The sequence below is a fragment of the Coloeus monedula genome (assembly GCF_965178545.1).
Source record: "Coloeus monedula genome assembly, chromosome: 1".
NCBI classification, from domain to species: Eukaryota; Metazoa; Chordata; class Aves; order Passeriformes; family Corvidae; genus Coloeus; species Coloeus monedula.
Window position 1 is genome coordinate 20,803,743 of NC_138781.1, and position 27,915 is coordinate 20,831,657.

At 39.3% G+C, this 27,915-nt stretch overlaps 1 protein-coding gene across 1 annotated transcript in view; it reads left to right on the top strand.

The window, feature by feature from the left end:
- CUBN (cubilin) overlaps positions 1-27,915 on the top strand; it is a gene marked incomplete at its 5' end in the record, with an annotated part of 143,441 nt that overhangs the window by 99,357 nt on the left and 16,169 nt on the right. The window contains 12 exons of the mRNA XM_082298647.1: positions 1,152-1,333; positions 2,850-3,021; positions 3,961-4,167; positions 6,084-6,233; positions 7,088-7,209; positions 9,028-9,253; positions 12,627-12,814; positions 15,041-15,197; positions 16,420-16,569; positions 23,731-23,931; positions 26,145-26,274; positions 27,179-27,396. Of these exons, the coding sequence (XP_082154773.1) occupies positions 1,152-1,333; positions 2,850-3,021; positions 3,961-4,167; positions 6,084-6,233; positions 7,088-7,209; positions 9,028-9,253; positions 12,627-12,814; positions 15,041-15,197; positions 16,420-16,569; positions 23,731-23,931; positions 26,145-26,274; positions 27,179-27,396 (2,103 nt within the window). The remainder of the gene's footprint in view (positions 1-1,151; positions 1,334-2,849; positions 3,022-3,960; positions 4,168-6,083; positions 6,234-7,087; positions 7,210-9,027; positions 9,254-12,626; positions 12,815-15,040; positions 15,198-16,419; positions 16,570-23,730; positions 23,932-26,144; positions 26,275-27,178; positions 27,397-27,915) is intronic.

Here is a 27,915-nt window from a genome sequence, read left to right on the forward strand (position 1 = left end):
CTCACAGGGAAAAGTGTTTTCATATGTTCAGGTGAAATTTCATGTGCTTCAGTTTGTGCCCATTGTCCCTTTTCCTGAGCACAGTTACTTCAAAGAGCTCCTCTAATAAGGACTGAGGACATGGACGTACTCCTGCTTCACACTTCTTTCACCATCTTCATTGTCCATGCAATGCTTGTCCTACCAAAATATGGCTACTATTTTAGTAATTCTTTGCGATAGTCATCTTGAAAAATCTCCTGCTGACCCTTCTTAACTCCTTCCAGCTCATTTAAAAGTTCAGCTGAATGCTTTCTTCATGTTTGATTCTGCAATAAAACAACAGAGGGGGAAACAATCTCCAGAAGAATGTTATTCCACTCCTAGGATCCTTTTATGCAAACTTAGATGAGAAACTCTATTACCAAAAATTTAATGCAGGTGAATGCACTGATCAGACTATTCTGCAGAATCTGTGAGCATGAGGAAAGGGACTTCCACTACACTGCATTAAATTATGTCGCTCTATTTTAAAAGGAAACTGAGGGTAAGCTGCTAAAATTCTGTCACAGGTTTCAGAAAAAATGCACTCTCTATATCCAAGACCTTCACTGTTCTTTCCTCACAGCATAGTTTGGTATTCATAAAAAATATAGGAAAAGCACAAAATAACTGTACTCAAAAGTGTTGCTTAAAATACCTTAAAGTTTTTCTCTACCTCTGTTATCCAGAAAAGGAAAAATACATCCTCCATCATTACTCACTCTAAGACTCTGCTTGTTCTGTGTAGCTCTGCTCAGTCCTCTGAAAGTCTGAAATGTCTCAGTCTTGCCACAATGAGGGGCTTGCATCATATGACATCAAAGCCTTTGGATCACCCAGGCTTCTGAAGCCTGAGATGAGCCCTTCAGAAAAGTGATTATTAACAATTAGACTAAAATTAGACTAAATTAGACTAAAAGGAGTGGCTATGGTCAGTTAATACTCAAATGCTTTTATGACTGAGTGATAAAGACTGGCAGGAACTTGGCTGTTTAGACAAACATATGGACAGGGTAGGCCAATCAAATCAGCCTCTCAGGATCTCGTTTTCTGCAGCATTGATTTTTTTTGCTATAATTCTATAAGCAGTGCTTTACTCTGAGAAGTGTCCCAATATCTGGACATTTCAGAATGTGGTGGGGATCTTACTGCACCTGTTGGAACATTTACTTCACCCAACTATCCCAACCTATACCCACATAACCGAGTGTGTGAATGGAGGATCACAGTGGAAGAAGGCCGGCGTGTGACCCTAACCTTTAATGACATGGAAACTGAAGACCACTGGAGCTGCTCATCAGATTATGTGGCTGTGAGTATTGGATGTAGAGTCAGAAACTGCTTTTCCTAATCCCTTTATGGAGAATTAATTGACATAATAAAGCTGAAAATTCACTTACAGGTCTATATATGCTTTTAAGACAAATCATAATTTAATCTGGGAAAAGCAGATTAATGAGAGAAAGCTATCTCTGTAGAGCATCTAAAAACATCTGCTTGTTTTGGACTATAGAACTTTTGAAATTGTGGCCCAGGCAGAGTGGAAAACTTTGAGGAATCATTGGAGTTGTCTTTTTATCAATTATGAAAAAAAAATCTGGGGTTTTGGAAAGCTTACAATGTTTCTTTTCTGTGGAAACAAAAACCGTCAGTCAGTTCCAGGTTTTATTGATTTTGGAGGTATCTACTGCTGCTGTTATTGCTGTCAATTAAAAAAAAAAAAAAAGGAAGGAAAAGAAAAAGCCAGAGGCTGCAACAAATGACTCCTCTGAACTAAAGATAAGGAAACCCCAATAAATTCTACTTCTATATCACTCTCCATCTCCAAAAATATAGATATTGGTTATTTTATCATGTTTATTTTTGATTTCTCATTATTTTGTGAAAAAAAATCAAATCTGGCACACAGACCTGGACCTGGTCAGATGTACAAATGCCTCAAAAACATGATTCCTCTATGAAATTGCAGGAATGTGAGGTAGAGTTTAGGTTCCCACTTGTTCAGATAAGCAGTGCAAACATGGAAATTAACTGTAGGATGATCAGAAGCCAATCAATGCACAAGCATGGGGGGCTGAAATAGCTATCCATCCCTTGACATTTGTAGACGATGTTTCCCATGTTTTTCTTCACAGATGCTTTAGACAAACCTTTGGGAGCTGGCTTTTTATCAGTTAATGATCTCTTAAAGGAAGATTTTTCCTGCCAGCTTTTATGCCTTCAACACTCTAATATATTCCAAGTCTCAATGGGAAGCATCATTTCTGCCTTGCTTGAACTGCAGAGTAAAAAGAAGGAAATTAATTTCTAGGCTAAAGGGTGCATGAAAGAAACAGAGCAAAATATCTCTGGATCATCAAAAAGTGAAATAATCAGAAATGCCCACCAGCATTCAATATGTTGGAGAGGATTTTGATGAAGCTGATGTTGGCTTTACCAAGAATAAAAAGAGGATGATTTGAAATTAAATTATTATGATCAGTAGCTGGCATTATTAAGTGATTGAATATATTAATATTGAGCTAAAACACAGTATGCTTCTCAATAAAACAATTTCAATTTCTGTTTTAAGAAGGAAAGAGAGAGAGAAAGAGAGAATATGTGTGTATTTCACCAAAATAAGCAAATTATTTTTGATGTTTACTCCAGGGCCTCATCCATTCGAGGCAATGAAAGTTTGTTGCAAGGTTTTAAGTAGTTTGAGAACTAACCCCCTGTGAGGGACATCAGTGAACTTTGTTTTAAAGATGGTTAACACTGTTAAATGATACAGGAGATGCTCATAAAACTGTATATTGGTGTAACTGGAGTTTATTTTGACCCCACAGGTTTACAATGGCCTTGGGCAAAACTCTCCCCAGCTGGCCAAACTGTGTGGAGAGGTAAATCCAGGCACTGAGGTGAAATCCACTGGAAACAAAATGAAAGTCATTTTGGTGACAGATATGTCCCATGCAACCAGAGGCTTCAGTGTCTCATACACCTCTAGTGAAGATGCAGGTAGTGTGTTTTTGACTTAAGTGATTGATCTTTGGTGAGTCATTTCACAGCTAGAGTACTGGCACATATTAAAAAAAATTTACCTGAGCAGATAATAAACCTCTGATACCGTTTTTTCTCTTACATCTCCGGATGGGAATAGATATGTATCTTTAATTAGCTGAAGAGACTTGAAAAAATGGAGAACCTCTGGGAGCAGTGGACTTCATGTGCCTCTGTATGAATTACAGTCCCTGCTCTCTCTACTGATTTATTGTTTTGTACTTAGTCTTGAGTAAGAGATGGTCTGAAGTGTCATTATTCCATGAAAGGTTCCAAAAAGCATAGTGCTATAGACAAATTGAATAATTCAAGTGCTTCCTTATTACTCAGAGGGGTAATTAATTTATTGTAGCTTGTGAAAGAGTGCAGCTAACCTACTTTTGCAAGCCTAGCCTCCAGAGAGGAGGCAGCTGGCAGAGCCTTACTACTGCAGGCTTTAGTCTTTTGAACTTATTTTCCCACTCCCACTCCAAGCATCCTACTATGGCATGAGGGTATCTTCCATGAAAATTTCCTCTTGAGTCTAGAATTAGGTAATGAGTAGGGCTGGACAATACCGAACTGAAGCTGTAGTGAGATTTTATCAAAATATGAAATAATGCTTGTTGTATTGATAGTGCTGGTGAAATATTTTATTTATACTGTAAATAATCATTCTTTGCTTATATGCATGTTTTTAAAGACTTGCCAATAAACTCGAGGACTCGAATTCTCTTGCACACAGCAGTAAATTATAAAAAAGTAAGAAGATGGAAAGGTTTTGATCTAATCAGCACATGTGCTTTCTGATATGAGCATACCTAAATAAAGAGGGGAAAGAATCATTACTATTTGCATGAGATCTCCTCATGCAAGAATTATTACTACTTTTAAATGAACTATATTTTGTTTCTGCAGTTTGTGGGGGAACCCTGATGGCATATGCAGGCGGGAATTTCTCTTCTCCTGGTTATGATGGCATCACAAATTACACAAGTAACCTGAACTGTGAATGGATCATCAAAAACCCCTCCCACTATAATTCATCCATTTATATATCTTTTGAGGATTTCCACTTGGAACGTCACCAGAACTGCCAGTATGACTACCTAGAGCTACGAATAGGTTTGTATGTTCAGCAGGAGAATGGATAAATCTACCAAGATTCTGGTTGTACAACTGTGTTTGTGCCAAATCTGGTTCATATATATTTGCAGGGAGTGGCTGTTGTAGAATCTGTATGTTTGAGAGTTTTCATATCATGCCTCCCATGTTGCATCCACTATCAGAAGTGGGATTTCACTGCCAGAGCGATGGATGCATGGATTTGGTCGCCTGTTCTTTCAGGGGAGAAAATGGAAAACTGGATAGACATCTTGGGGGGATAAATAGTTTTGCTGTTTGCAATACTCACCTGACTCTCTCTTTACAAGGGACAATATGAATTTCACTTAATCTTCCTTGAGAGATGGCATTTGCAGCCATCAAAACAATTTATTTGGTCCACTCCCCATTCTCTGCCTGGTCCTGAAATATCTCCAGGGACAGCAGGAATGGAGTAAAGAATGTTTTAATTATTCATAGCCTCTGGACTGCAGGCCCACTTCAGACCCATTTTTGTGTTCTATAAGATGATTCTCCAAAAAGAAATCCATATTTCCTGTGAGAATGCATTGCAAAACAGAGACTAAAGCATTTAAAAGGGGAAAAAAAAATCACAGGATTAATGCACCAGTAATACCCCGGAATATTTGAGCATCTTTATCTATCCACAAGAGCAAGCAACTGGAAATGTCATATGAAAGTCATTCTGCTATTGCCAAGTGTAGTATGAAAGCTGCAGCTGTTTTCTTCACAGAAAAGCTGTACCTGTGAGTCCCAGAGAGAGCAGGTTTTAATTTACCAGGAAATGCTTTCTGAAACATGTGAAAAGGTAAAGTGGGAATCTGTCACATCCATATCTGCACTCATTTGAGCAAGAGCTCTTGGCTGTATAACATCAGTTTGTCCTGTGTAGAGCCAGAGCCTGCATAGCTCTGTAGCCTAGCAGTTCTCTCCCATGTATGCACTGGAGCTGGGAAATAATAGAAAGAAAACTCAAAGAAAGAAATAGTAAAATATATCTGCTGTGTTACTCATCCATTCCTGCTACTCTCACTTTATTGTGAACCTCAGGCCTGCAGGCAATACAATCAAAGAAAAGGGAAGAAAGTGTAGTCTTGCTTTGTTCTACACAGTTTTGTCATCTAAATAGTAGTGTTCATTTCAGCACTAATAATGGAACTCCAGTTTCACAGCTAGTCTGGTGTCAAAAGCAGAATACCCTCATTCATCTGTGTATGCTGACAAGTAAGATTTAATGAGCAATGAGATGCAGCAGTGCAGAATACCACTACACTCAGGCAGGTGCTCTTTAAGACCCTTGATACAGCAGATACGTAGTTAGGGAAAGGTCTAATTCAACTTTAAGTTACCCAAGAGACCCCAAATGGAGCTGAGATGTGCAAAATTCTTTTGAGATGCCCACTATTAATACAGTGATGACAGCTTGTTCATGGGTCGTGCACATCTCTATATAGCAGAAAACTCAAAATCCCTGTTGACATTAATGAGAATTTCACAAAAACAAAGGTTCAATAGGTGTCCATGTGATACGGTCTTTAGGCCATCTCTTTCCACTGTTCTGCCCCAAAAGATCTGTAGTTTTGGGGCAGAACAGTGAGGTTTTTGTGTGTCTGATATGACATATGAAAGTGTGCAGGATGGCATGAAGGGGAGAAAAGGAGCCCAGGATAATAAAAGGATCATTAATATAGCTTTGGAGTGAACTTTTTTGTTGCCAAGATTTAGATCTCAGCAATGAACTGCAACACTCTGCTCATATCCATAACAAATAATCAGTTACTGTGTGATATGTACTCTTCTCTGTTTTCTTGTCAAAACACAATGAATTGCATGTTTGCACTATTCCTTTATGTTATTGTCGCTCTTTTAGGACTCAAAAAGTGTTGTGTTTATATTTTTTTACTTTCTTTATTTAGGGGATGCTGATGGAGAGCTAATAGCCAGGCTTTGTGGTCAGTCTGCACCATCTGTGCCACTAGTTATAGCTGCCCCCCAGGTGTGGGTACACTTTGTAAGTGATGAAAACAGAGAAGATAAAGGATTCTTGGCCCATTACACCTTTGAAGGTAAATGGCTTGATAGACTGCTGCCTTGGCTGACTGAGGCACTTCTGGGGAATGTTGCTAGTCTTTTGGTGATACGGGCAATAGTCATGATGGGATCAACTCTCAAAGAGGTCCTCAAAAGTTACACAGTACTTGCTACTATTTATATCCTTCTAAAGCAAGCATGTGCTAGCAGTTGAACTCTCAGATTTATTTTCTGCCACACTGTTGCCATTCCCCAAACCACGTTTTGAGTTTTTGCAATGCTGTGCAACACTCAGAACAGCTGGTTGCTCTTGGGAATAGGGATGTAACAGGTAATACCAGCCAAGTTTGACTTACTTCAAATAGGTCTCTGGAGTGCTAGCAGAGCTGAAATGCATTCTGCTGCTTGAACCTTTGCACACATTTTGAAATCCACTTGAAGCTGTATCACTGCAAATTACACCACTTTGCCATTTAGGTGCCCAAACAACTACTCTTCCTGTCACAGCTGAATTTAGCCTTTGGGCTTATCTAGACACATCAGAAACTTTTTGGTTTCATTGTGTTGGTCCAAGAATGGCACTGGTTGGCTTAAGAGTGAGATAAATGGAAGATAAGGTGGAGAGGCAGATGTATCAGCTGGCAAAGGTTTTGCAGTGTTATATTAAGTATCAGAATAAATGCAAAGTTTCAAGGTCATTGCATCTTTTTACTCACTATTCAATGACAAAGATTTTAAAACTTGGAATTTCCCAGATAAATTGTTCTTTTTTGTCTCTATCAGTACAACTTAAATATATTTCAGTACTATTACAAGCTGAAAAATCTTTCATTCATTTGATTATAGTGTTCAGTTCCAAAAACATATTGGAATGTTACTTTTTTTTCAGCCTGTGGTGGTATACAGTCAGGTGAAAGGGGAGTTATCTCAAGCCCTAACTACCCAGAGCCTTACAGCAATCTGAATCGCTGCTCCTGGGTGTTGGAAGCCCCTGAAGGTGAAACCATCACTGTGAGTAACATGTCACAATTGTGTGCACAGCAGACAGTGTGAGAAGTACCTTCTGAGTTTTGAAGAACAGATGTGAGAAAATTTGGAAAGTCAGAAATGTGGAGGAATGAAATATCTTCCCATTGACTTTACCTAAAAGAGGGAATGAAGATAGCACAACAAAACCAGATAGTTCTTTCTGAAAAGCAGAAAGATCCTAGGATAACTTGATCCCTAAACACGGCACTGAATTCTCCTTTAAATGATGACTTTCTATGTTTACAAAGCTGAAATAACTAATTTTATTAGATGTTCTTTGATATTCTCACTGTCATGAAAATAAATGAGGCTGAAGGTTTTTCTTCTCTGCTGGAAAGTTTCAAGCCACTAGAAAGTTACTTTTGTGTGTTACTGGTTAATCTGGAACATAATATGATTTCTGGTACAAGGTACATCAATAAAGTGTTGCTCTTATTTCCCAATAAGTATTAAAAGTCTGCCTGAGGTGCTACTTTCTTGAGTCAAATTCCTGACAGACCAATTTAAGCACCTTTATGGCCAAGCAGTGCAAAACTTAATTCACTGAATTATTTGATTGATTCTTGCAAGCACAGATCCAATCAGTGGCATTTATGGTTCAGGTCAGAAAAGCAGTTTTGTGAAAACACATTGCAGATTTTCATATGTAATGTCTTTCACTAATTTCCCTATCATGTTTTCCTTGCTTACAACTCCAAAGGTTAGAAATGCAAACCCATAGTCCTAATTATTCTGCTACATGATATTCTGACCACTGCCTATGTACTTATTTCAGGGAATACAGGATTATTTTAGTAGAACACAAGATTTCTATTTAATCCACGAACTAGTTTAAAGCAGAACTAATTTTAATCAGATGAAAGCATATTTCTGTTTTGAAAGAACTGAGTAGCTGCACTCTCAGTGAAGGCAGACTAATTTTTTCCAGTATAAGCTGCCAGTTTCAGTTGCTGGCAAAGTTTTGAATTTAAACTATTACAGCTAAATTTTTATTTAGTCTTAGACAGGTTCTTTTGGAAATGAAGACACACAAAAGGTACAGGAAAAAATACTGTGTATTTGCTAAACTTTTCTATAAAGATCCTGCTCCTGAAACTGGTTTAAAAACCCCAAAACTGATGGAAACAGAGCCAGGCAGTAACTAGTGTACATCAATATTTCAGCATCAACAAACCAGGAGTCTACAGGATCAGCAATCTAAATGTTTGAACTGAAAATCCCACCTGTGAGCATATCTCTCCAAGGACAAATGACATCAGTGTGGGAGGCAGACAGGCTCAGAGGCTGCCTGTCCAGCCCAGTCTGTTTATGCAACGCATCCAGGCCCACAGGAACAAACCACGGAACTGTTTCTGTTTTGGTGGAAACTAACATTATTTTTAGCAAATGTTAGTATATTGATTTGAAATAATAGGAAGAAAAAAATTCAAGGCCTTCTGCTTGCATAGCTACTTACATTTCAGGAACAGAAACTGAGTGCAGGAAAGTGGTTCAACACCTGTACATATTCAACACTGTTTTGAAGCACATACTTAGTTTCAAAATATGTTAAAGTCACAATAATGCCAGTTTTGAACATATTAATTCCTCTTCCACTTGTTTCTTCAAGCTAAGTAGCTGCTGTTACTTGTAGTGGCAAGATTCCAATCAATACTTGCAGGAAAGCATCATGAAGAAGACTTCTGAGTGCACCCAAAAATTATTGTGCCATGATGGCTACAAGATCTGTCTGAAATTGCTCTAAACCCTCCCCTAGAGTGACTGGTTTTAGGAACTGAATGTCACCTTTGTATGTTGCAGCTTACTTTTACAGCTTTCCACGTTGAAAACCATTCACTTTGTAAGTGGGATTCTGTTACTATCCTGAATGGTGGCTCTCCAGGGTCTCCTGTCATAGGAAAGTATTGTGGAAACACCTCACCTGGGACTATTCGGTCTGGTTCCAACAAGCTAGTCGTCATCTTTAACTCTGATCACTCAGTTCAAGGAGGTGGCTTTTATGCAACATGGACAGCAGAATCTTTAGGTAAGTTCGCGTTAAAGAACAAAAGAAATGCATGCCATCATCTTCAGGATCCCTGAAAGAAGCCAGTACTAAAAAATTCAAGTATTAATCTAGTGCTTTCTGATCTCACACAAAGAATTCAAATTTGGATAGATTTTGTACTTTTTAAGCCTCCTACTGGCAGTTTCTTGATGGCTGTAAATTGATACCATCACCATTACCCTCCCAGCAGTGGTATCTATTGTCAAGGACTATGAGACATTTCACTTCATGAATAACAATTGTTCCACAGTTTGATTTGGTTTAAACACTTAAAACTAGGAAGAAGTGAGTTCCAAAACAGAGAGGCAGACAGAACTTCTCAAAGCGCACATATGACAAGAGCCTAGAACTCTTGCACTGTGATGGAGATGTTGGTACACTTTTGATGGTGGTATACATGCAGGATTGAATGGTACATTTCTCAAAGCTATCTTCTTTCTCTTGAAATCATCATCACTCTGGATTACAAAAAACAAATAAGGCAGCTCACCATTTGTGCAGTATGCTTCAGGAAGTCACTAAAGGACTAAAGGCATGTGTAGATGTGGCAGATGGTGGCAGGGCAGAAATCACCATGCCATCCTACCTCAGTACAGAGCTGGCATATGCTTCCTAATGTCAACTCCAGCTGCAAACCTTCTGGCAGATCCTGATCAGCTTTCTGTCCACTGATGATGTAGCTGTATTCACACAGTTAGTTGATGGAGTGTCTTCTTAAGCATATCAATACTCTGTGCTTGCATGAACATACAGTCACTTTAGCAAGTTTTTGACACCATTCCCTGTCGTCCCTGAGATTTCATGTGCAATGAAGCCCACTCTTCAATGGTGTAGTAGGCGTTAGCCTACACCTGCCATGTGCACAGGCAGTATTCTCTCTGTGAAAGTTTTCTTTTCTATATATACCTAATTTACTTTCTTCAGCTTTCTTCTCATTTGTTCACTGAGAATCTGTGGGTCACACATTCTGTATGTGTGACCAAAACTTGACTTCACATCCTTCTAAACACATTTGCCATTTCTAACATAGAAGAATGAAAAATAAAATCTTCCTTTTAGAGCTATTATATATTTTTTCAATTAAGAGGAAAAAGTAGGATGTTACAAACCCTTTTTTTTGCTCTTTTTTCATCCTTTTACTGCATTGCATCTGAAATAATAAGGGGTTTCTAGTACTGTACGCATAGCCCTAGTAAATTATTCTTGGCATGGTATTTGCAAATATGTTTCAAATTAACTAAACTTTTTATGTATAAAAACATGAGCTGCCACAGAGCCATGACCAGCTATTCCCCTTTATAAATGAATCTGTTAGCAATTTTTAAAGGCATGTTTTTCAGCCCTCCCCATAATTCCACTGAGATCCACAGGGCTGCCTGGACCAGGGAAGTCACCATTTTGCCCTGGGTAAGCGGATGTAGCTTGAATAGATTCACATGTGGAACTGCAATATTTGCATGTTGCAGAGTGAGAAGAAAAAAGGATATAACAGTGGATTGTTTTTTTCCCTAGAGTGCTTTTCTGAATGGCTGTCACAATGTGCATGCAGTGGGGTGTGGGGAGGAATCGACACAGTCTCAGATGTATTTGTGACCCCTGCACTCTTTCAAAGCAATATTCACTTCAAATTGCCAGGAGTATTGTAGTGGTTTGGTCTAAAATACTCATTACTGTTTACCTTCTGTGAGATAAGAGTTAGGAGAAACGCAAAGCAGGCACCAAACTTGAAAGAATATAAAGAAGTTTATTAACAGACCTAAAAGAAGAGGAAAAAAAGATCATACCACACCTTCAGAACACTTCTCCTCCCCCCACCTTCCTCCCTTCTCCCACTGACAATGTAAAAAGACAACCCTTCAGATGTTCAGTCTGTTTACCACTTCCATAATAACCTTGTTCAGTCCATTCAGGAAGAGGAGTCTCTCTTGCCCATGCTATGAAAACATTATCACAACGAGTCAGCCGCCCGGGTTGGTTCTCTGCTCGCATGCGAGTCCCTTCCCTGACTTGCAGCTTTTCCCACAACTGCTTTTGAGGGTCCACTCTTGAAGTTTTTGGGGTACAATTTTAAGGTTGAGCCATTCAGAAACAAAAGTTCTCTTCACCCATCTCTGGGAGCATTTCATCTCTAAGAACAGAGGCCCTTCTCCTTCCCTGGGAGCAAAGGGCCCTCCTCATCTTCATCTCTAGGACTATCTCTGGGAGCATCTCCAGGAACAGAGGTTTTCTCCTTTTCCATTTGGAGCAAAAGTCCTCATCACTTCCATCTCTCCCTGTTCAAACTTCTTATGAAATTACAGCTGCTTCAGCATCTGCCTATCTCAGTGCAGGTGCTTTTGCTCACAAATACAAGTTGAACACTCGACCCCCCATGCCTTCCTGAAATTACAACGGGTACTCTGATACACCATAGCTTTACAACAGAATTTCAGCTTTAAGCATCTCCTCTTTCTCTTCCCTCAGGTTTTCAGCTCTTTACAGTACTAAAAGGGTTAATCTCACCCGGGCCTTACAGCTGGAATGTTGCTTATCACTGTTGGTCACATGATCTCTGCCGGACAGCGGTGCAGCTTCAGCTGAATCTTGGCCACACTGGAGAATGGGAGATGAGCCGCTCCGGCTGCCCATAGCAGGGCTGGGGGGGGGTTCCGCAGGTGGAACAGGGCCCATCAGCCCCAGGATGGCCGTGGCCCAGCCCAGCCTTGCCCGAGCAGGGCCTGGGCCGGGCCCGCTGGCCCCCGTACGGGGCCCGCAGCCACCTGTCCCAACACTGGGAATGAGACAGAGACTCTACCTCAGGGTTTGTCTATTCTTGTTGGGGTCCCTTCCCCTGCCATGGAGCCCTGGGATTGGGGTCCCTTCCCCTGCCATGGAGCCCTGGGAGAGGGGCCCTGGGGGGGAAGGGATCCCAACATATTCTTAAGTGTGGATCACAGAGGTGGTCACAACTTTAAGTGGCTCAAAGAATTGTCCATATTCAAACTGGCCAGCTGATAGGTTCTGTCAGGTCACAGAGGAAGCTGTAAGCACCCATTTGCAAGAACATCACTTCCGGGACTATGCTTGCTAACCCATGACAAGTATATAGATGGACCTTGCAAAAGGCTATGAAGTGGCAAGGAGAATGAGCTTGTGAAGAAAATAAAGTGAAGTACAAAGAAACACCTCCAGAATGTACCTACCTCCCTGCTGCAGGGGTGGGAAAAAGAAATTCAAGAGGGGTAAATGAAGTTTCAGTGGGTATCAGGGCTTTCCTCTCTCACCCTTGCAGCCACAGAAACAAACAACCATTCAAAGTTGACACCACCAAAAAATATTGAACATTTCTCCCATCTGTTACCATTTTTTCCAGGCTGTGGTGGAATCATTCATTCAGATAATGGTACAATCAAGTCCCCTCATTGGCCTCAAAACTTTCCCATGAACAGCAGATGCACATGGACCATCATTACGCATGAAAGCAAACACTTGGAGATGAACTTCCACAGTAACTTCCAGATTCCAGACAGCAATGGAAGCTGCCAGAGCAGTTATGTGAAGGTAAAATAATTGTTGAGGTTAGATCAGCAGAGCAGTGCTTTAAGAAGTCATGATTTCAGAACCCTGTTTTGCATTTGTTATGGTTTAGATTGTCAAGGCACAAAGTTTGGGAAATACAAACTAAAGTTCTTGTATCATACAGTCCATTTTCTGTGTGCTTTGTGAACTGGCCTGTATATAATTTTAATTTTCATCAGTTCTTGAGGTTCCTCCAGGAGGGTCCCATCACCCTACATGCTTCCCCAAAAATGAAAAATATAAAGAAGACATCTATTATTTCACAACCAGAAAAGAATGAGAAAATAAAGCGTAAAGAAAAGATCTTTTCAATTACTCCAGTGAATAAAAAACCCTGGAATGTCACACTGTAATTCTACCAAACTTCTTTATAAGTGTTTAGACTGTCCAGGTTGCACTACTCCTCCTTTTTATACAGCAATAGAATAGAGTGGACATGCTTTGAATTTTTCAGTGTCATTCTTTTCTCAGGCATTTGGCATATGTTCAGTGGTTTTGTGCTCATTTTCTCCCCAGCAGTACAACTCCCACTTGAAATAAAGGGCAAACATAATTTCACAACATGTAGGAAGACTTGAACAGCTGTACATCTGATCTGTACCTACCAACTTAAAAACCACAGTTGCACTCATTTTTAAGGCTGTGATAAAAACTCCACAGCTATTAGGTTTGTCTTTTCATAACCTGCTCCAAAAATTAATTGATGAAGCGTTACAATACATTTCACTAATATGAAGTCTTAATGCCACTCAGTAAAAGTGTTTAATTTTAGATTCCTAAACTGCCCTGAATTACATAAGCAAAACTATGTCAATTGGAGATTTTCTCCATAGAGAAAGATCTGAAATTTTTGATGTCCACTTCCTTTTCTGAATGTCCAATTTGAGATGTACGACAGTGTCTGAAAAGTTGTAGAATGATGTAAGTTTCTTCCATTTATTCCAAACTGAGCAGCCAAAGGAGAGTAATCCAAAATCAATTGTGACACTGCAAAACCTTGGCCAGGCTACAGACTCTATAAATTAATCCTTTGAGCATCCATTGCCTCAAACACCTGGTCACAAGAATAAGGTGATTCATATGCTTACACTTACAGACTAACCCTTGGCTAACCCTTTCCTTTCTAGGATGGTTGCTTAGAGAAATCACAATTCATGTGGTTGTACTATTTCCACTCAGTTTTCTTCAAACACTTAATTTTAAACATCAGATATGATTTCATATATTTTTGGTATGAACTACAGTAAAAAACTGTTCAAACACATCAACAAAAGTAATTTTATTATTAGAGTAAATAATTCATTATTTAAACAGACATTTTAAATCCTGTCAATAAAAACCATGATTCAGGAAAATATTTAAATGTTTAGGAACATCAAACATTTATACCTGTGTTTCATTTTACATCTGTCTTGAAATTCACTACTTAAACTGTGAGCCTCAAGCACATATTTAAGTAATTAGCTAAAGAGGATTTCACTTGAATACCTACCTAAACCTGCATGTGCTTTTTTGGATGCATGGTTTGATTGAGCTTCAATCGGCTGTTGGTGCAGTTGAAGTAATAATTTTTAAAAAATAATTGGTTTTTTATTTATTATATATATTTTTAATTTATTATTTTTATTAACTGTTTACTTGATTTGATACTTGTCACTGAACAAGTGAATGCAAAATTAAAAAAAAAATATTAGCAACACTAGGTATTAAGGATCCAGATCTCACAGTCTGATGCCTGCATGTTACCCTAGCATGACAGCTTTGATTTTTATTTACTGACTAACATGAGGATTGCATGTAATAATGCCTTGTATGCACAGATATGCATATTCATGGATTGTATGGAGTTAAGTAGGCAGAAACAAAATGGAAGTAGGTAATGATATGCATAAAATGTTTTTCTCTTGTCCCCTGGACCTGATCTATATTTGCTCTGTTACCAGGAGGGGTTCAAGCAAATGACCTCCAGATACCTTTCAGAGGTCCCTGGCACCCTAAGTTATTCACTGTGATTCACTCCTTGGAGGAACCTTTTTATCTCCACTGACTATAGTAATTAGCTCCAATTTAGAGCTCTTAGGTTCAGTGTGAGATGAATCCTACCCGAAGCCTATGGAAAGAAAAATTGCATATGTAATTCCTGGTGGGTTCCCCACAAACTACTTAGGCTTTAAAAGCACTAAACAATTTCCAATCTGGCCCTGCCAGGTGTGGAGAGGAAATAATGAAGAAGCAGCAGCTTTGTTAGCCACAGGATGTGGAAGTTCAGCTCCTGATCCCGTTGTTGCTCCAAACAATGTGATAACTACAGTATTTCAGTCTCAGGATGCTCCTGCGCCAGGTTTCTCCGCGTCTTTCACAAGCAGTAAGTAATATTAAAGCCAGATGGCTGCTCTATTGGTCCATTTGGGATTAGTTTGACCTGTGTGTAGCAATTCAGACCCTGATCCAACAAGACATTGAAGCCTCTGCCCAGATTTGTAAACCAAGAGTTTCCATACTGAATGCAATGAACTCTAGTTTTGGACTTGCCCAAGATGCAGCCCTAACTTTGTAGTTATTCTCAGCCACCTTTGCCTTCCCAGTGTGCTGAAAAGAATGACCAAGCTTTAAATTTAAGAAATTGATAGTTAAACTGCATGGAAACTAAAGCTTTACATTTCTTAAAAAGACATTTCTTTAACCTAATGGCATGTGCTTTGTGATGGTCAAACGCACCAGAAGTAGAAAAGGTACTGCTCAGCTGCTGTTGGTTGCTTGGGTTTTTTTGTAGGATGCTGCCAAAGGAAACCACTTGCCCTTCATGGGATTCAGATTAAAACAGAGAGAAACTAAGTACTTAGAGGGAAACACTATTGAAGCAGACAGAATTCTGAATTGAAACCACTTTTGGTTTTATGTTTGCACTAACGTTGTCAGTAACATCTAACAATCTCTTAGTGGAGACAGTCACAGGATTCATATGCCTGTTCCTAATCTTATACCAGCATTTCACTGTGTACTGCATTCTTTTAAGCTTTTGTCTTAAAAAAAGAGAAACAAAGGCCATGCAAGTCATTAGGATCCAAAGGAGCTCCATGAAAATGAACTGTTCTGTGTGTCTGAAAATTTCTGCATGGCAAACCTTTCCTGGCTCTGCATCTAGCAAAGCAATGCAGAGATGGCCTTACGGCAGCCTGGATGCCAAGAATGGCACCACTAATGTGGGCATTAGGCTGAACTGCTGCTGTGCCCCAATAACCCCCCCTCCAATTCAGGTACGTTTGTATGTACTGAGGGATTTTGAAATGTGCAGGCTCCACACCCACAAGAAGAGCAGTGCTGTGTCCTTCTGGTCAGTGGGCTGCAGGCCTATGGCCTGGTCTTATGCAAGAATGTGACACTCTAGGCAGGAAAGCCCTACACTTCCCAAAAACACTGCTCTGTGTATGTGTAAAACCTGCTTTTGCCATCATGGTATATGCTGCTCTCCTTGGTTTTTTCACCAGGAGAGGTGAGGTCCTTGTGTACATTATTGGGTTTCTTACTGTAAACCCAGAATAATATCATCTCCGGATTATAACTGTGCTTTATTTATTGGTTTGCAGGATGCGGAGCAAATTTCACCAGCCCTGAAGGTCGTATTGTCTCTCCAAACTATCCTAGTCAGTATGATAACAATCTGAACTGCAATTATGTCATAGATCAGGGACCACAGTCACTGGTGATCCTAGAATTTGAGACTTTTCATTTGGAAGGTAACTGCTTCTTCATAATTTCAGTATGTATTATGAAGTGTAATTTCTTACTTGAAAACATGCAAGTCTTCTATCATTGAAAATCACTGATGGTGTAATTTGCTGGTCCATTTTGAAAATCTTTTACAGACAAACATTTATAGTTTCCAGGGTTAGGTTTTGAGTCACTCAAGTCTTCCAGAAGAATGAAGAGAGATTTCACCTGTTGAATATCTTGCATTGATGTTGGGAATTTACCAGTTTCTTGGAATATAAAAGCGACTGTGGCTAATCTGGGTCTTTGTTCCTGCCTTTGTTTTTTTTTTTTTTTTTTTGCCATTGAGTCTTACAATCTTTTTGATCTTAGGCAGCTGTTTTGCTTTTCAGTGCATCTGTTCCTTAACTGATAAAATAGATATAAATATACGAGGATGTTTTACGAGGAGGATGTAAGAACATAGAAATACGAAATTAGGTAAAAGACTGCAGCAGTGGGAAATGCATATAAGTGATTATCCTGTATATACCAGTGAAAAAAAGTTCATCTTGTGATTGTCAAATTTGACAGCATTTAGCCAAGAAATAACAAGTATAGTATCCTGATCCCATTGGTGTGAATGGTAAAACTTTCTCAACCTTGATAAGGTCAAATTTTTGTGTGGACATGCCATGATAACACAGAGGAATCAGTATGTCCAAACTACTTGGGTGGCATCACACATTTTGAGGTCATCTTAATCTGGTTCCCTTGAAGTCACCAGACAAAGAGATATTGAGTAATTTGCTATTAAGTTGGGTTGCGTGATTTGAATTTTTCTTCAGACCCAACAACAAAGGCAGAAAATAGGATTCTTTTGTTTTCTTTTTAAGTTTCCAGACTGTTTTGAATTCAAAAGTATTCTGGTTCAGACTTAATTTGGGTCTGAGGTAAAGATTTATTTTGACTATTATTTTATCTGAAATGGTTTTTTCGTCCCCTAATACAAACCACTGCTTTAAGAATTTTTTTTAATAAAATGTAAACCACAGAAATTACATAATTTCTTCACATAGAAGAAATTATTATTCCCCAGAAACATTAAACATTAGGCTGAATCAGATGGTGCCAATTTTGACTACTCTTTGAGTACATTTACTAATCTGCATTCTGTCTGTGCATTCAGTTAATTTATAAATGGATCCAAGCTTTTATTATCAAGAGGGTTAATGCAGAGAGGTGATACAAACGTAATAATAAACATAGATCTACATCAGTACTAAAAATATTCTATTTCTTGCAGGGAAATTTGTTCCTTTATTTTTATAGGCTTCCTTAGGCTACACCAACTAAAACTTCTTAGTCACATGAAAGAACTGTGGATATGAGCTAATGGACATCTGGTTAGCAAAGAGGAAGTATGACACTCTCCAGTATTAGTTGATTACTAGTATTTTTCACAAAATCTTAAAATACAACCCTGAAGTAAAGAAAAATTGCCTGGGTTTAAATTGTAAAGAAGATTGAAACCACTATCTTGCAAACCATCATTGGAGAAGTGAAAACTTATTCAGCAGTTGCACTGAATATATTTAGCACATGTGCCTAAGGGTTTCCAGTGTGAACTCCATTAGTTCTTTTGCAAAGGCAGGACAATGTTTGGCAGCATCTGTTAAAAACATTTCTAGCTATTCCATATGCAAGGAAGCATCACACCTGCTTAGATTGTTGCTGAGAGCAGCCTTTAAAATTTTAACCATACTATTACAGATGTTCTGGATTGGGTTTTAAAGTTTAGCTGCATGTCTAGCTAACATAATTTATTAACTATTTGACCTCTCAAAAGAAATCTAATTGGTTTTTTTCCATAGTTATTAAGAAAAGAAATATTTGAAATAATGCCTTTAAGGCATGCGTATCTCATTGACTTGAACAAGTTGAGATATCTTCTCCAGAAAATTAGAAGACAGAAGGCAATTGTCTATAGCGCAGTGACACATTGCTGCAAAATGGAATGACTTCATGAGTTAGTCACAGGTCTCTGCCCTAGAGTAGTTATGTTTTCAGTTATGATGGGATGCCTGTTCTGATTATAAAGAGTGACTGAGGCTGTTAACCCACAGCAGTGATATGGTGTCAGTATCTGGTACCAAATGAACATGATATGTATGTACTAAGTATTAAATATGTATTAAGCACTAAATATAGCAACTAATAGAGCAAGAGAGAACTGGGGGAAACTGCATTTGTTGATTTTGCGATCAAAATTTAATCTAAACTCTCTGCTTCTAGGTAGGTAGAACAATTTTCATCTCACTTGGAGCCCCTGAAAATATACATCTAATTTAGATATTCATCGAGATTTGTCTCCTAGTAGTGGAGGAGGGCTCTAAACTCAGAACAAAGTGTGTTGTGTGGGTGGAGCGAACTACTTTCTGAAAGCCTCTCTCCCTCTCTTTACCTATCGACTATTGCAGGAAGCCATGACAATGGCTTACACAAGATAATTGAGATCTGGGCAGGAAAACATAGGCAAGATTAATCCCATGAATGGAGTTTGGCTTAGCTTCTGTGACTTCCTCGCAGTGTGAAGGATGTTTATTCCTGTGCCAAACTCAATATGCTAACAGAACCTCTCTTTTGATTTGCCAGTTTCAAGAAGTTGCATAAGCTATCACTTGCATTGTTGTGTTTGGTTATTTCATAAAGAACCAAACAAATAGGGGTGAGTTTATCTCAGCCCAATTTCTGCAGTGATAACTGTCTTCTGTCTGTCCTCCCTCCTTGGATCAAAAGTCTACACAAATCACACATTAGAATTAGTAAAAAACCCTTATTTATCTTTTTTTTTGGACTTACTATCTAAGAAATAATTAGTCACATTCAATTTTTTGTCCATAAGATTTATTCAGATGAACATTCCGACAAATTCACCTCTAGGACAGCTACAGTAATGTATTATTAAGTGCCTGTAATACTCTTCAAGTGTGAGTGTAGCACGCAATAAAGTCAGAGTCCCAAATAATGGGAAAATAGAGAAAATGGATGTAGGTTTCCTGCAATATCTGCTTTTAGAATTCTGTAGTATTTATACTCTGTCCATACAAGACAACTGCTTTGTGTTTATACTATGTTGACCTGAAAAATGTTTAAACAACATGTTTATTTCTCCTATTTTAAAACACATGTGTCTGCAATTTTGCAATCTGGGATAGGGTCACAGCTTTGTTTTGGAGTCTGCTCTCTCTGCTTTCTCAATTGTTACCAGGCAATTCAGAAAATAGACAAGTTTAGCAATAGATTATTTTGAAATAGAATATATATGAGAAAGAATTTTAATTCCTTGCTTTCAAAACAATATCTTGTGCTACAGAGCTGGTTGATACATAGCACAGGGGTATGTTTCTAGCTAATACCTATTCTACATTAGTAATTATTAATTGTATTGCCATTTATATCAGAAGCTGCTGTTGTGAACCAAAGCCTCATTATTTTAAGTTTTAAAGACTTTAAACAAAAAGACAGGTTCTGCCTCAATACTAAATGAAACAGAATCTATAACTAAAGACAAAGAGGTGGAAACAGAACATTGGTATTAGTGATCAGATAGTCAGGGGCCCAGATTTGGTCAAGGTTTATGTGCAGGCATCATATCAAACAAATGATTTTATGGAGAATAATGAGACTGGACAGAAATTTCTGCTAAGTGGAAAGGAGACAACCCAAAGGCATATTTCAAAATGTAATGTAAGGACAACTGAAGCTGTTATCTTGTGAACTTTGGAGGCAAGGGTCAATGTATCAATGCTGAATGGTATCAAGAGATGATAAATGGAGTACAGATAGATAACAAAAGCCCTTGAAAGCAAATGCATGCACCAATTCAAAGAAACAGGGACATGTTCATAATGTCAAGCCAAATAAATGATCTCTCCAGAAGTATTTGGAAGAAATATTGTCAAGGCTAGAGGAATGAATGGTGCACTATCCATGTTGAAATAATCAGTATTTCCCAGGTGAGAGTCATAGCTATGGGGAAGGATAGGAAAGAGTTTATCTTAAAGATAGTAACTGGAAACTTACGGGGTCACCAATACAGAGAGAGCAGTTGCATCTGTCCTTGCAAATGAGATTATACAGAGCTAATGTGGAGATAAGGAGCGGAAGACAGAAGACATCTCACTGAATCCTCATAGATGAATCAGAAGAGAGGATACAGTAATACCAGAAGGATGAGCAAAAGCTCTTAGTAGACAAGGTTTTATGAAAAAAAATAGGGCTGGCTATGTGAAAAGTGCCTGTCAGCTCAAAGAGGATGTGGGTCTGACATCTGGCTACTAACAGATCTCTGGAGACTCATGAAAGCTATTTCATTGTAGTGTATGGGATGGAAATTGGTCTAGAAAAGATTTAAGATGATATGATTAGAGGAAATAAACCACAGAGAAGAATTGCTGATGATGTGCTGAGTATGCGTAGAGGCTGAAAGTATGACATGAGGAGAATCCAAAACTGGGGAATATTTACAGAATAATGCAGTTAGGTGGGTGAGAAATTAAGTGTAAACAAGAGAATGAGTTACAGGATAGAGATCAAACAATCATCTGTCTTGCCAGGATTCATGAGTCATAAATCATATTGGCCCAAACAATGAGGATTCAAATCTAGAAATTAAGACTTTTGCACTCAATTCTTCCTCAACCATCTTGTTTTTTTCCAATGCAACAGTGCAAATCAACTTGTGATAAGTATTAGGGAACTCTGCTTTGCTGAGGAATTTGTTTCACTTCATGCCTTTCTCCAGTCTTTTCGGAAAATGACCTAGGCTGCTTTCTCAAATCTTTTCCATCTTGAAATTGCACTGATCTCAATTTCTTTTTTTAAATTTGAATTTTAAAATTTATTATTTTTTAAAATTTTATCACATTATCAAATATTCCAAAACAGGATAGGACATGAAGAACATTTTTAATCGATTATTTTATTAACAGTATAATCAGCTATCTGATGTGGCTGGTTGTTATCAGCTTAGTTACTCTTACTAGAGTCAGACAAGCACCATGCCATGTTTCTGTACATAATTGCAAAGCATGTAGAATACATTGTCTTCATTGAGACAGAAAGAATTTTTAAAATTAAGCCTCCAGAGATGATCTAAAATACATCTGACTGCTGAGATCATTCTGTTGCTCTCATGAAACAGAACTATCCCTCCAGTCCTACTTGTCATCCTGTTCAATATGAGTTATCTTGTTTCCTGCAACAACTGGAAGCAGCTTGTTTTGACTGGACAATCTGCAGGAATCACTCTGCTACAACAGTAGGCTCAGCGTCTCTCCTGTTAAATTTAGAGAATTCCCTATTAATCCTTGGCAGTTTAAGTAACTGTCCCATTACTACAGGTCATTAAACATGGTAACTTAATAAACATGTGGCACACCAGCTTCTATTAAGCTTGTAAATTATGAAAAAGACAAAGAAAAATATCAAGTTATTCTTTAAGTATAACAACTAATGAAACTAATTTTTCAGTAGGTGTGTGCTGTGTTTTTCACTGACAGCATTAATTCAGCTTTATTGCATAACCCAAATGGCTGTCTTTTTGCTCCTACCATGTATCCCTTGGTGGTGCCAGACTGGGTACCACCAACTTCTCCCCATGCTTATGGCTCCCAGCTGGACAGGGAGGTGGCAACATGGCTCTGAGCTCCCAGGGTGCCAGTGGCAGGTGTTTGGTAGATGTCTCACACCCCCAGAAAGTGCAGCTTGTCCTTCTTTGGGAACATTCCTCTGCCACTCTTACTCAGATGAGTACTTACCGACCTTGTGGTCATCCCAATGTAGGAAAGACTTTAAGCTATTAGGGCGCGTCCAAAGGAGGGTAATGAAGATGGTGAAGGGCCTTGAGGGGAAGCCACATGAGGAGTGGCTGAGGTCACTTGGTCTGTTCAGCCTGGAGGAGACTGAGGGGAGACCTCACTGCAGTTTACAATTTCTTTGTGAGGGGAAGAGGAGGGGCAGGCACTGATCTTTTCTCATAGTGACATAGTGACAGGAAACAATAGAACAGCCTGAGGTTGTGTCAGGAGAGCTTTAGGTTGTATATTAGGAAAAGATCTTCCCCCCGAAGGTGGTTGGGCACTGGAACAGGCTCCCCAGGGAAGTGGTCAGAACACCAAGCCTGGCAGAGTTCAAGAAGTGTTTGGACCATGCTCTCAGGCACATGGTGTGATTCTTGGAGATGGTGCTGTGCAGAGCCAGGAGTTGGACTTGATGATCCTTGGGTCCCTTTCAACTCAGTGTATTCTGTGATTCTGTGAAACTGATTTGACCACCATATTTTTGGGACCTCTTACCTCAGTCGAATCTGTTTGCAAACAGTGAGATGACTAGAAAGTCCTGAAGGTAGGGCAGGGAGTCAGAGAAAATGTCTCATTTCTGCAGAAAGCTAACTGCAAATGAGAAACTTAAAACCAGTGGGAAAAAAAAAATTGAATGCTAAACTCTCCATTTCTGTGTTCCTTTTTGTTCCACTCAGCCTAATATCTACACTGATTTTCCCCCTAAAACAGATTGCTTTAGAAAATCACAGCAAGATCAAATTTTCTTTTGACTTTTCCTTGAATCAAGCTGAAGAGCCTGAGCTTAGGTACTCTGAAGTTTGAGAAAAATCAGGGAGAAATAAGTCACCTCTGAAACTTGCTAGTGTATGGACTACTTTCTGATTTTTAAAAAGTCTCACTCTTAATGGTTTAAAATTTCCTGCACTGAGTGCTGAATTCTGCATTAGGGGAAAGAAATTCCAGGTAACTAGTTGCCTGTAACAAAAAGTTACATTGCTTTTGTCTGCAGAGGAGATCCATGCTTTTGTTGGGTCCTCTTATCTTCTCATAGATAGCATTCACCAAACTGTGAACTCCCACAAATTCAAGGGGCCTGGAGCCTTTTCCAGATCGTAGGATGTGTTGAATGGGACAAGTCTGATGTCTTTTATACAGGGTCTTTTTGATTCTTTCTGCCGCAGTTTTACTGCATGTTAAAAATTGACATTTGCTTCCTCAGCAAGCAAATTAGGTCCTCAGATCCCTGGAACAGAGAGTAATATAAAATTTAATTCTTATCCTGGATGAGGCCTATGTAGTTGTTGCTCAGTAAATCACATGTAAAATATGCTGCTAACACTCCTGCACTCTATGTCCATGCAGACCCAGCACTCCTGAGCAGAATTTGTCTTTATGATGGACTAAGCATCTTCAGTGGGAAGAGCGCAGCCGCGCATCCTCTGATCACACTCTGTGGGAATGAGCTCCCTGCCCCAGTCAGTGTCTTTGGACCGATGCTGCTCAACTTCTACACTGACTCACACATTGTAGGCTTTGGGTTCCAGGCCAGATACAGAGCGATTGGTGAGTATACACTGTTCTGTATTTTAGAGGGTAGAAATATTCCAACTGGATAACTGTTCCATGTAGGAAAGCTGTACCTCATTTTGGGAATATCTTAGATGGTTGTAGATGGTACATTTTCCCTCTGCATTTGCCCAAAACAGTTCTCAGGACCACGACATAGCACTGTTTGGTGTGTATTAACGCTCTGAATGTGTTACCTCACAGTTCTCATTTCTAAACTTTCCATGGGACCAAGTCAGGAACTGAAACACTTTTCCTTTTCTGTAGTAAAGAAATGCAACAATGTTTGGCAGATTTTGTTTGTTTGTTGTTTGCATTGTCTAAGGAGAAACATCACTAGTTTATTTAACTGAATTAATTTTAAGGATTTTATCACTTACAGGAGACTGGTCTTATTCTCAGTTATACTAAAACTACATTATACAATATGGAAAACAGAACAGGTAAATGGGCTATATGCCTCCATTTGATGACCCTCTTGCAGTGCTAGGAATTAATGTAAATAAAACCTGGGATATAGATTTATTTTTATTTTTCAATAGCTATTTTCACCAAAGCTCTTTTGTCATTCACAAGAGATCTCTTATGTTTTAAAGAGGAAATGTGAATTCAAAAAAGAAATTTCCAACTGCGTTTAGAATTTCTGCACAAATATGAATATCCCAGAAGATTGATTTTATTTGAAAAACCAATTTTAATATTTTCAAGGTTTAACAGGTAGAGACCACTTTTATGTTTAAAAGCATCATTTTCTAACTGCAAAGAAGTATGAGTTTGTAACTTTGGTATTTCCCTTAATGCATTCTTCATGTACAAAGCCACAGCAAAAAAGCATAAGGCTAAATTCTTTATGTGAAAAGAATGGCCTGATACAGATGAGACAGAGGGACTGGCACTGAGAAGTGACAATGTGCAGTTACTCATGGAAAAGACCTTCATAACTCACTCAAGTCAGTTGCTGCTATCTGACTTGTGACTTCTGACATTTCAGAAGGATGACTGCAGCTTTATTAGCTCGTTGTTGTATACAAAGCAGATTCTGCCAATTAACATTCCTCTTCCCCCTAGTTCCATTGTTTGCTGAAAAAAAAATGAAAAAGACTCCCCCCTCCTAGTGTAGAATAATGCTGATTCTTTATCCTCCCAGATCCTATCCTTTATCTGCCAGTGCTCCAGGCTGCCAGCCTGAGGAGTCAAGGGACTCTGCATCCAGCAGCACCCTGTACGGGACTGTCTTTGTCTAGGTGGTGGCCTGGGCAATGGCATCTTCTTTGAAACACGAAAAACTGTGTGTGGCTCTGAGCTTATCAACAGGATGCAGGGAGACTCAGGGAAACTTTTTTTTTTTTGGCTAAGTTTAAGATTATAAGCTAACAATGGATATTAGAGTTTTTGTTCCCTGAAGCACTGAAGCTGGGAACAAACATTAGCCACATCCTGGCCTCATTTGCATCCATGGTGTGAAACCCTGAGAAGCCAAGCAGTGACTTGAGTTTACAGCTGCAGAGTTTAACTTGCTTTTTAGCCAGAAAGCAAATATTCAGTCCTTCAGTTCAGCCACCCCACAGTGCTGGTGAGTCCCAGCACAGGGTGAGGTGGGGAACAGGATTAGTGATACCTGGAGAATCCTCTATGCATTTCTGTGCAGAACAAATGCTACAACAATGCCCCAGCCCTGACAGGGTGTTGACAGATTATGAGGCTCTGCATACATTTATTCCAGAAACATCAGAGACAGGGCTATGAGTGCAATTGTGGCTGATTAGAGGCTTCAGTGGAGCCAGGATCTGGATGAAGGAATGTCTTTGCCCACATATCAGACAGGTTTCTCTTGGCAAGCTAGAATGAGTGCAGAGCTACTCCAGGCCCTTCTCACTCCTGCTGCTGCATGGGGCACCCACCCCATTCTGCTGCTCCCTGGACCTACTGCAAGAGACTTGAAATCAGGCTCAGTCTTTTCCTGCACAGGGCCAGTGCCATTTGGTATGAGTTAGTAACAACCTGTTACTTCAGTGCTGATTAGTCTTCCACTGCAGAGCACAGCCCAACAGGCATCCCACATTTAATAGTTCTAGGCATCACAATGAAGACTGCTCCCCATTTATCAAGGGTTTTTCTTTCCTTGTGGGTAAACTCCAGAAAGAAATATGAGAGTAAGGACCAAACTAGTATCCAGACACTAATCACTCTTTTTTCTGTTTCCCCTACAGCTTGTGGTGGCATTTTCAATGGCTCTAATGGTGTTATCAGCAGTCCGGCCCATTCAGTTCTTGATTATCACAACAACATGAACTGCTCATACTACATCACAGTTGGAAATGGCAAAGTAGTTGCCCTGAAGTATGTAATCCAAGTTCAGTTTGTCATTAAGGGAACAGGGAGGTCTCTGATTCCAGTTAAAGATAGCAATTATTGACAATATTTTCTGTGTCTTTCCTTTTCCAAGGTCAAAGCTAAACTAAAATAAGAAATGGCTACTGAAGTAATTTTGATTAGCCTCAGGCTCCCTTCCATCTTTCTTTTTAACTTGTTATGTAAAAAGCATCACCACAGTTTTAAGTTCCCAGTTTGGTTACTGAGAGGACTAAGAAATAATAAAAATGCAGCCCATGTTTTTTAGTTAAATTCTGTCAGCCTTTGAGAAGTTTAAACAAGAGAAATAATAATTCTTTTAGAAGGCTGGTACTCACTTTATAGACAAAGTAATAATATCCACCCAAAAAGAGTGTATTTCTGAGTGCATGCTGTCTTGCCTAAGAGAGGGATATTGTTGCCACAAAATCTTGCCACTGAGAAATTAAAAACTGATCTGTTCTTCAGTCATATGATTGTGAATTAGGAGAACATTTCCCAGCTAAGAGGAAGACTCACTGGCCTGCACTCTGTGCCTGCATTTTATGGGCCACTCACGCGCCCAAGGAAATTGCGTCCTTAGCAATTGCTGAAGTGAGAGAGGGCGTGTTTGCACAGGAGAGACCTACTGCTTCACAGCAAGCTGAGGTGTGCTGACAGCTTGCCTTGCAGGAGGCCCAGTGGGTGAGAATCCCAATTTCTTTGAGGCTTGATGGCTGAAGAGTTTTGCCATACTTTTAATAGTTGCTTGGTTTGTTCCTGAAGAGACGTTTTGTCTGTGTATGGCTTTGGCTAATGCTAGTACTTGGACCTTTCCTCAAGCATTAAAACACACGTAACACAGGAAAAGAACTGAAAATGTGATACCTAAGGTTCCTACCGTGTTTTACAGATTCAACAGCTTCCAGCTTGAAATATCTCCCTCCTGCTACAAAGATTATGTTGCAGTGTATGATGGCTCAGATATTCATGCTCCTCTCCTTGGGAAATTCTGTGGCTCAGAATTGCCTCCAAATATTAAGAGCTCCAGTAATAACTTGTTCCTGGTGTTTAGTACTGACTTCTATGGAGCAGACAGGGGATGGAAAGCATCTTTCAGGGAGACCTTAGGTAAGTGTATTATCAGACTCATAATCTGCTGGTAAGTGATTTCTTTTGGTGAGGAGCAGTTGTGATCTCCCTCTCTAGGGGTGCATGAAGCAGACAAATGTTTCTGATTTCATAAAAATTGAGTGAACTAAGCTAAATACTAGGCTTATGGGATCCCTGCATTCCAGTCTGGTTCTGAACTGATGCCCTTTATTCTTTGCTACTCTTTTCCTGCCTCTCTGAAGGGACAGGTATTTCTTGGGCGACTGAAGGCTTAGCAGCACCCAAAGGCCTCTCTTTTGGAGGAAATACAGCAACACCTGAGAATTTTTATTCTTCTGTAGTCAAAGGCTGGTGGTGTGCTAATGATGCCTCCTTTCAATCTACCCTCAATTTCCATTTCCTTTCAGTTTCCCTCACACCTTCTAAAGAACTAAAGTGTTGAGGTCAGTTGAGATTGTGGTTCCCCACCAGGCACCACTGTGCTGATTTCTACTCATTTGTGGGATCATTCTGATTAGTTGGCCATAAGACGTATGG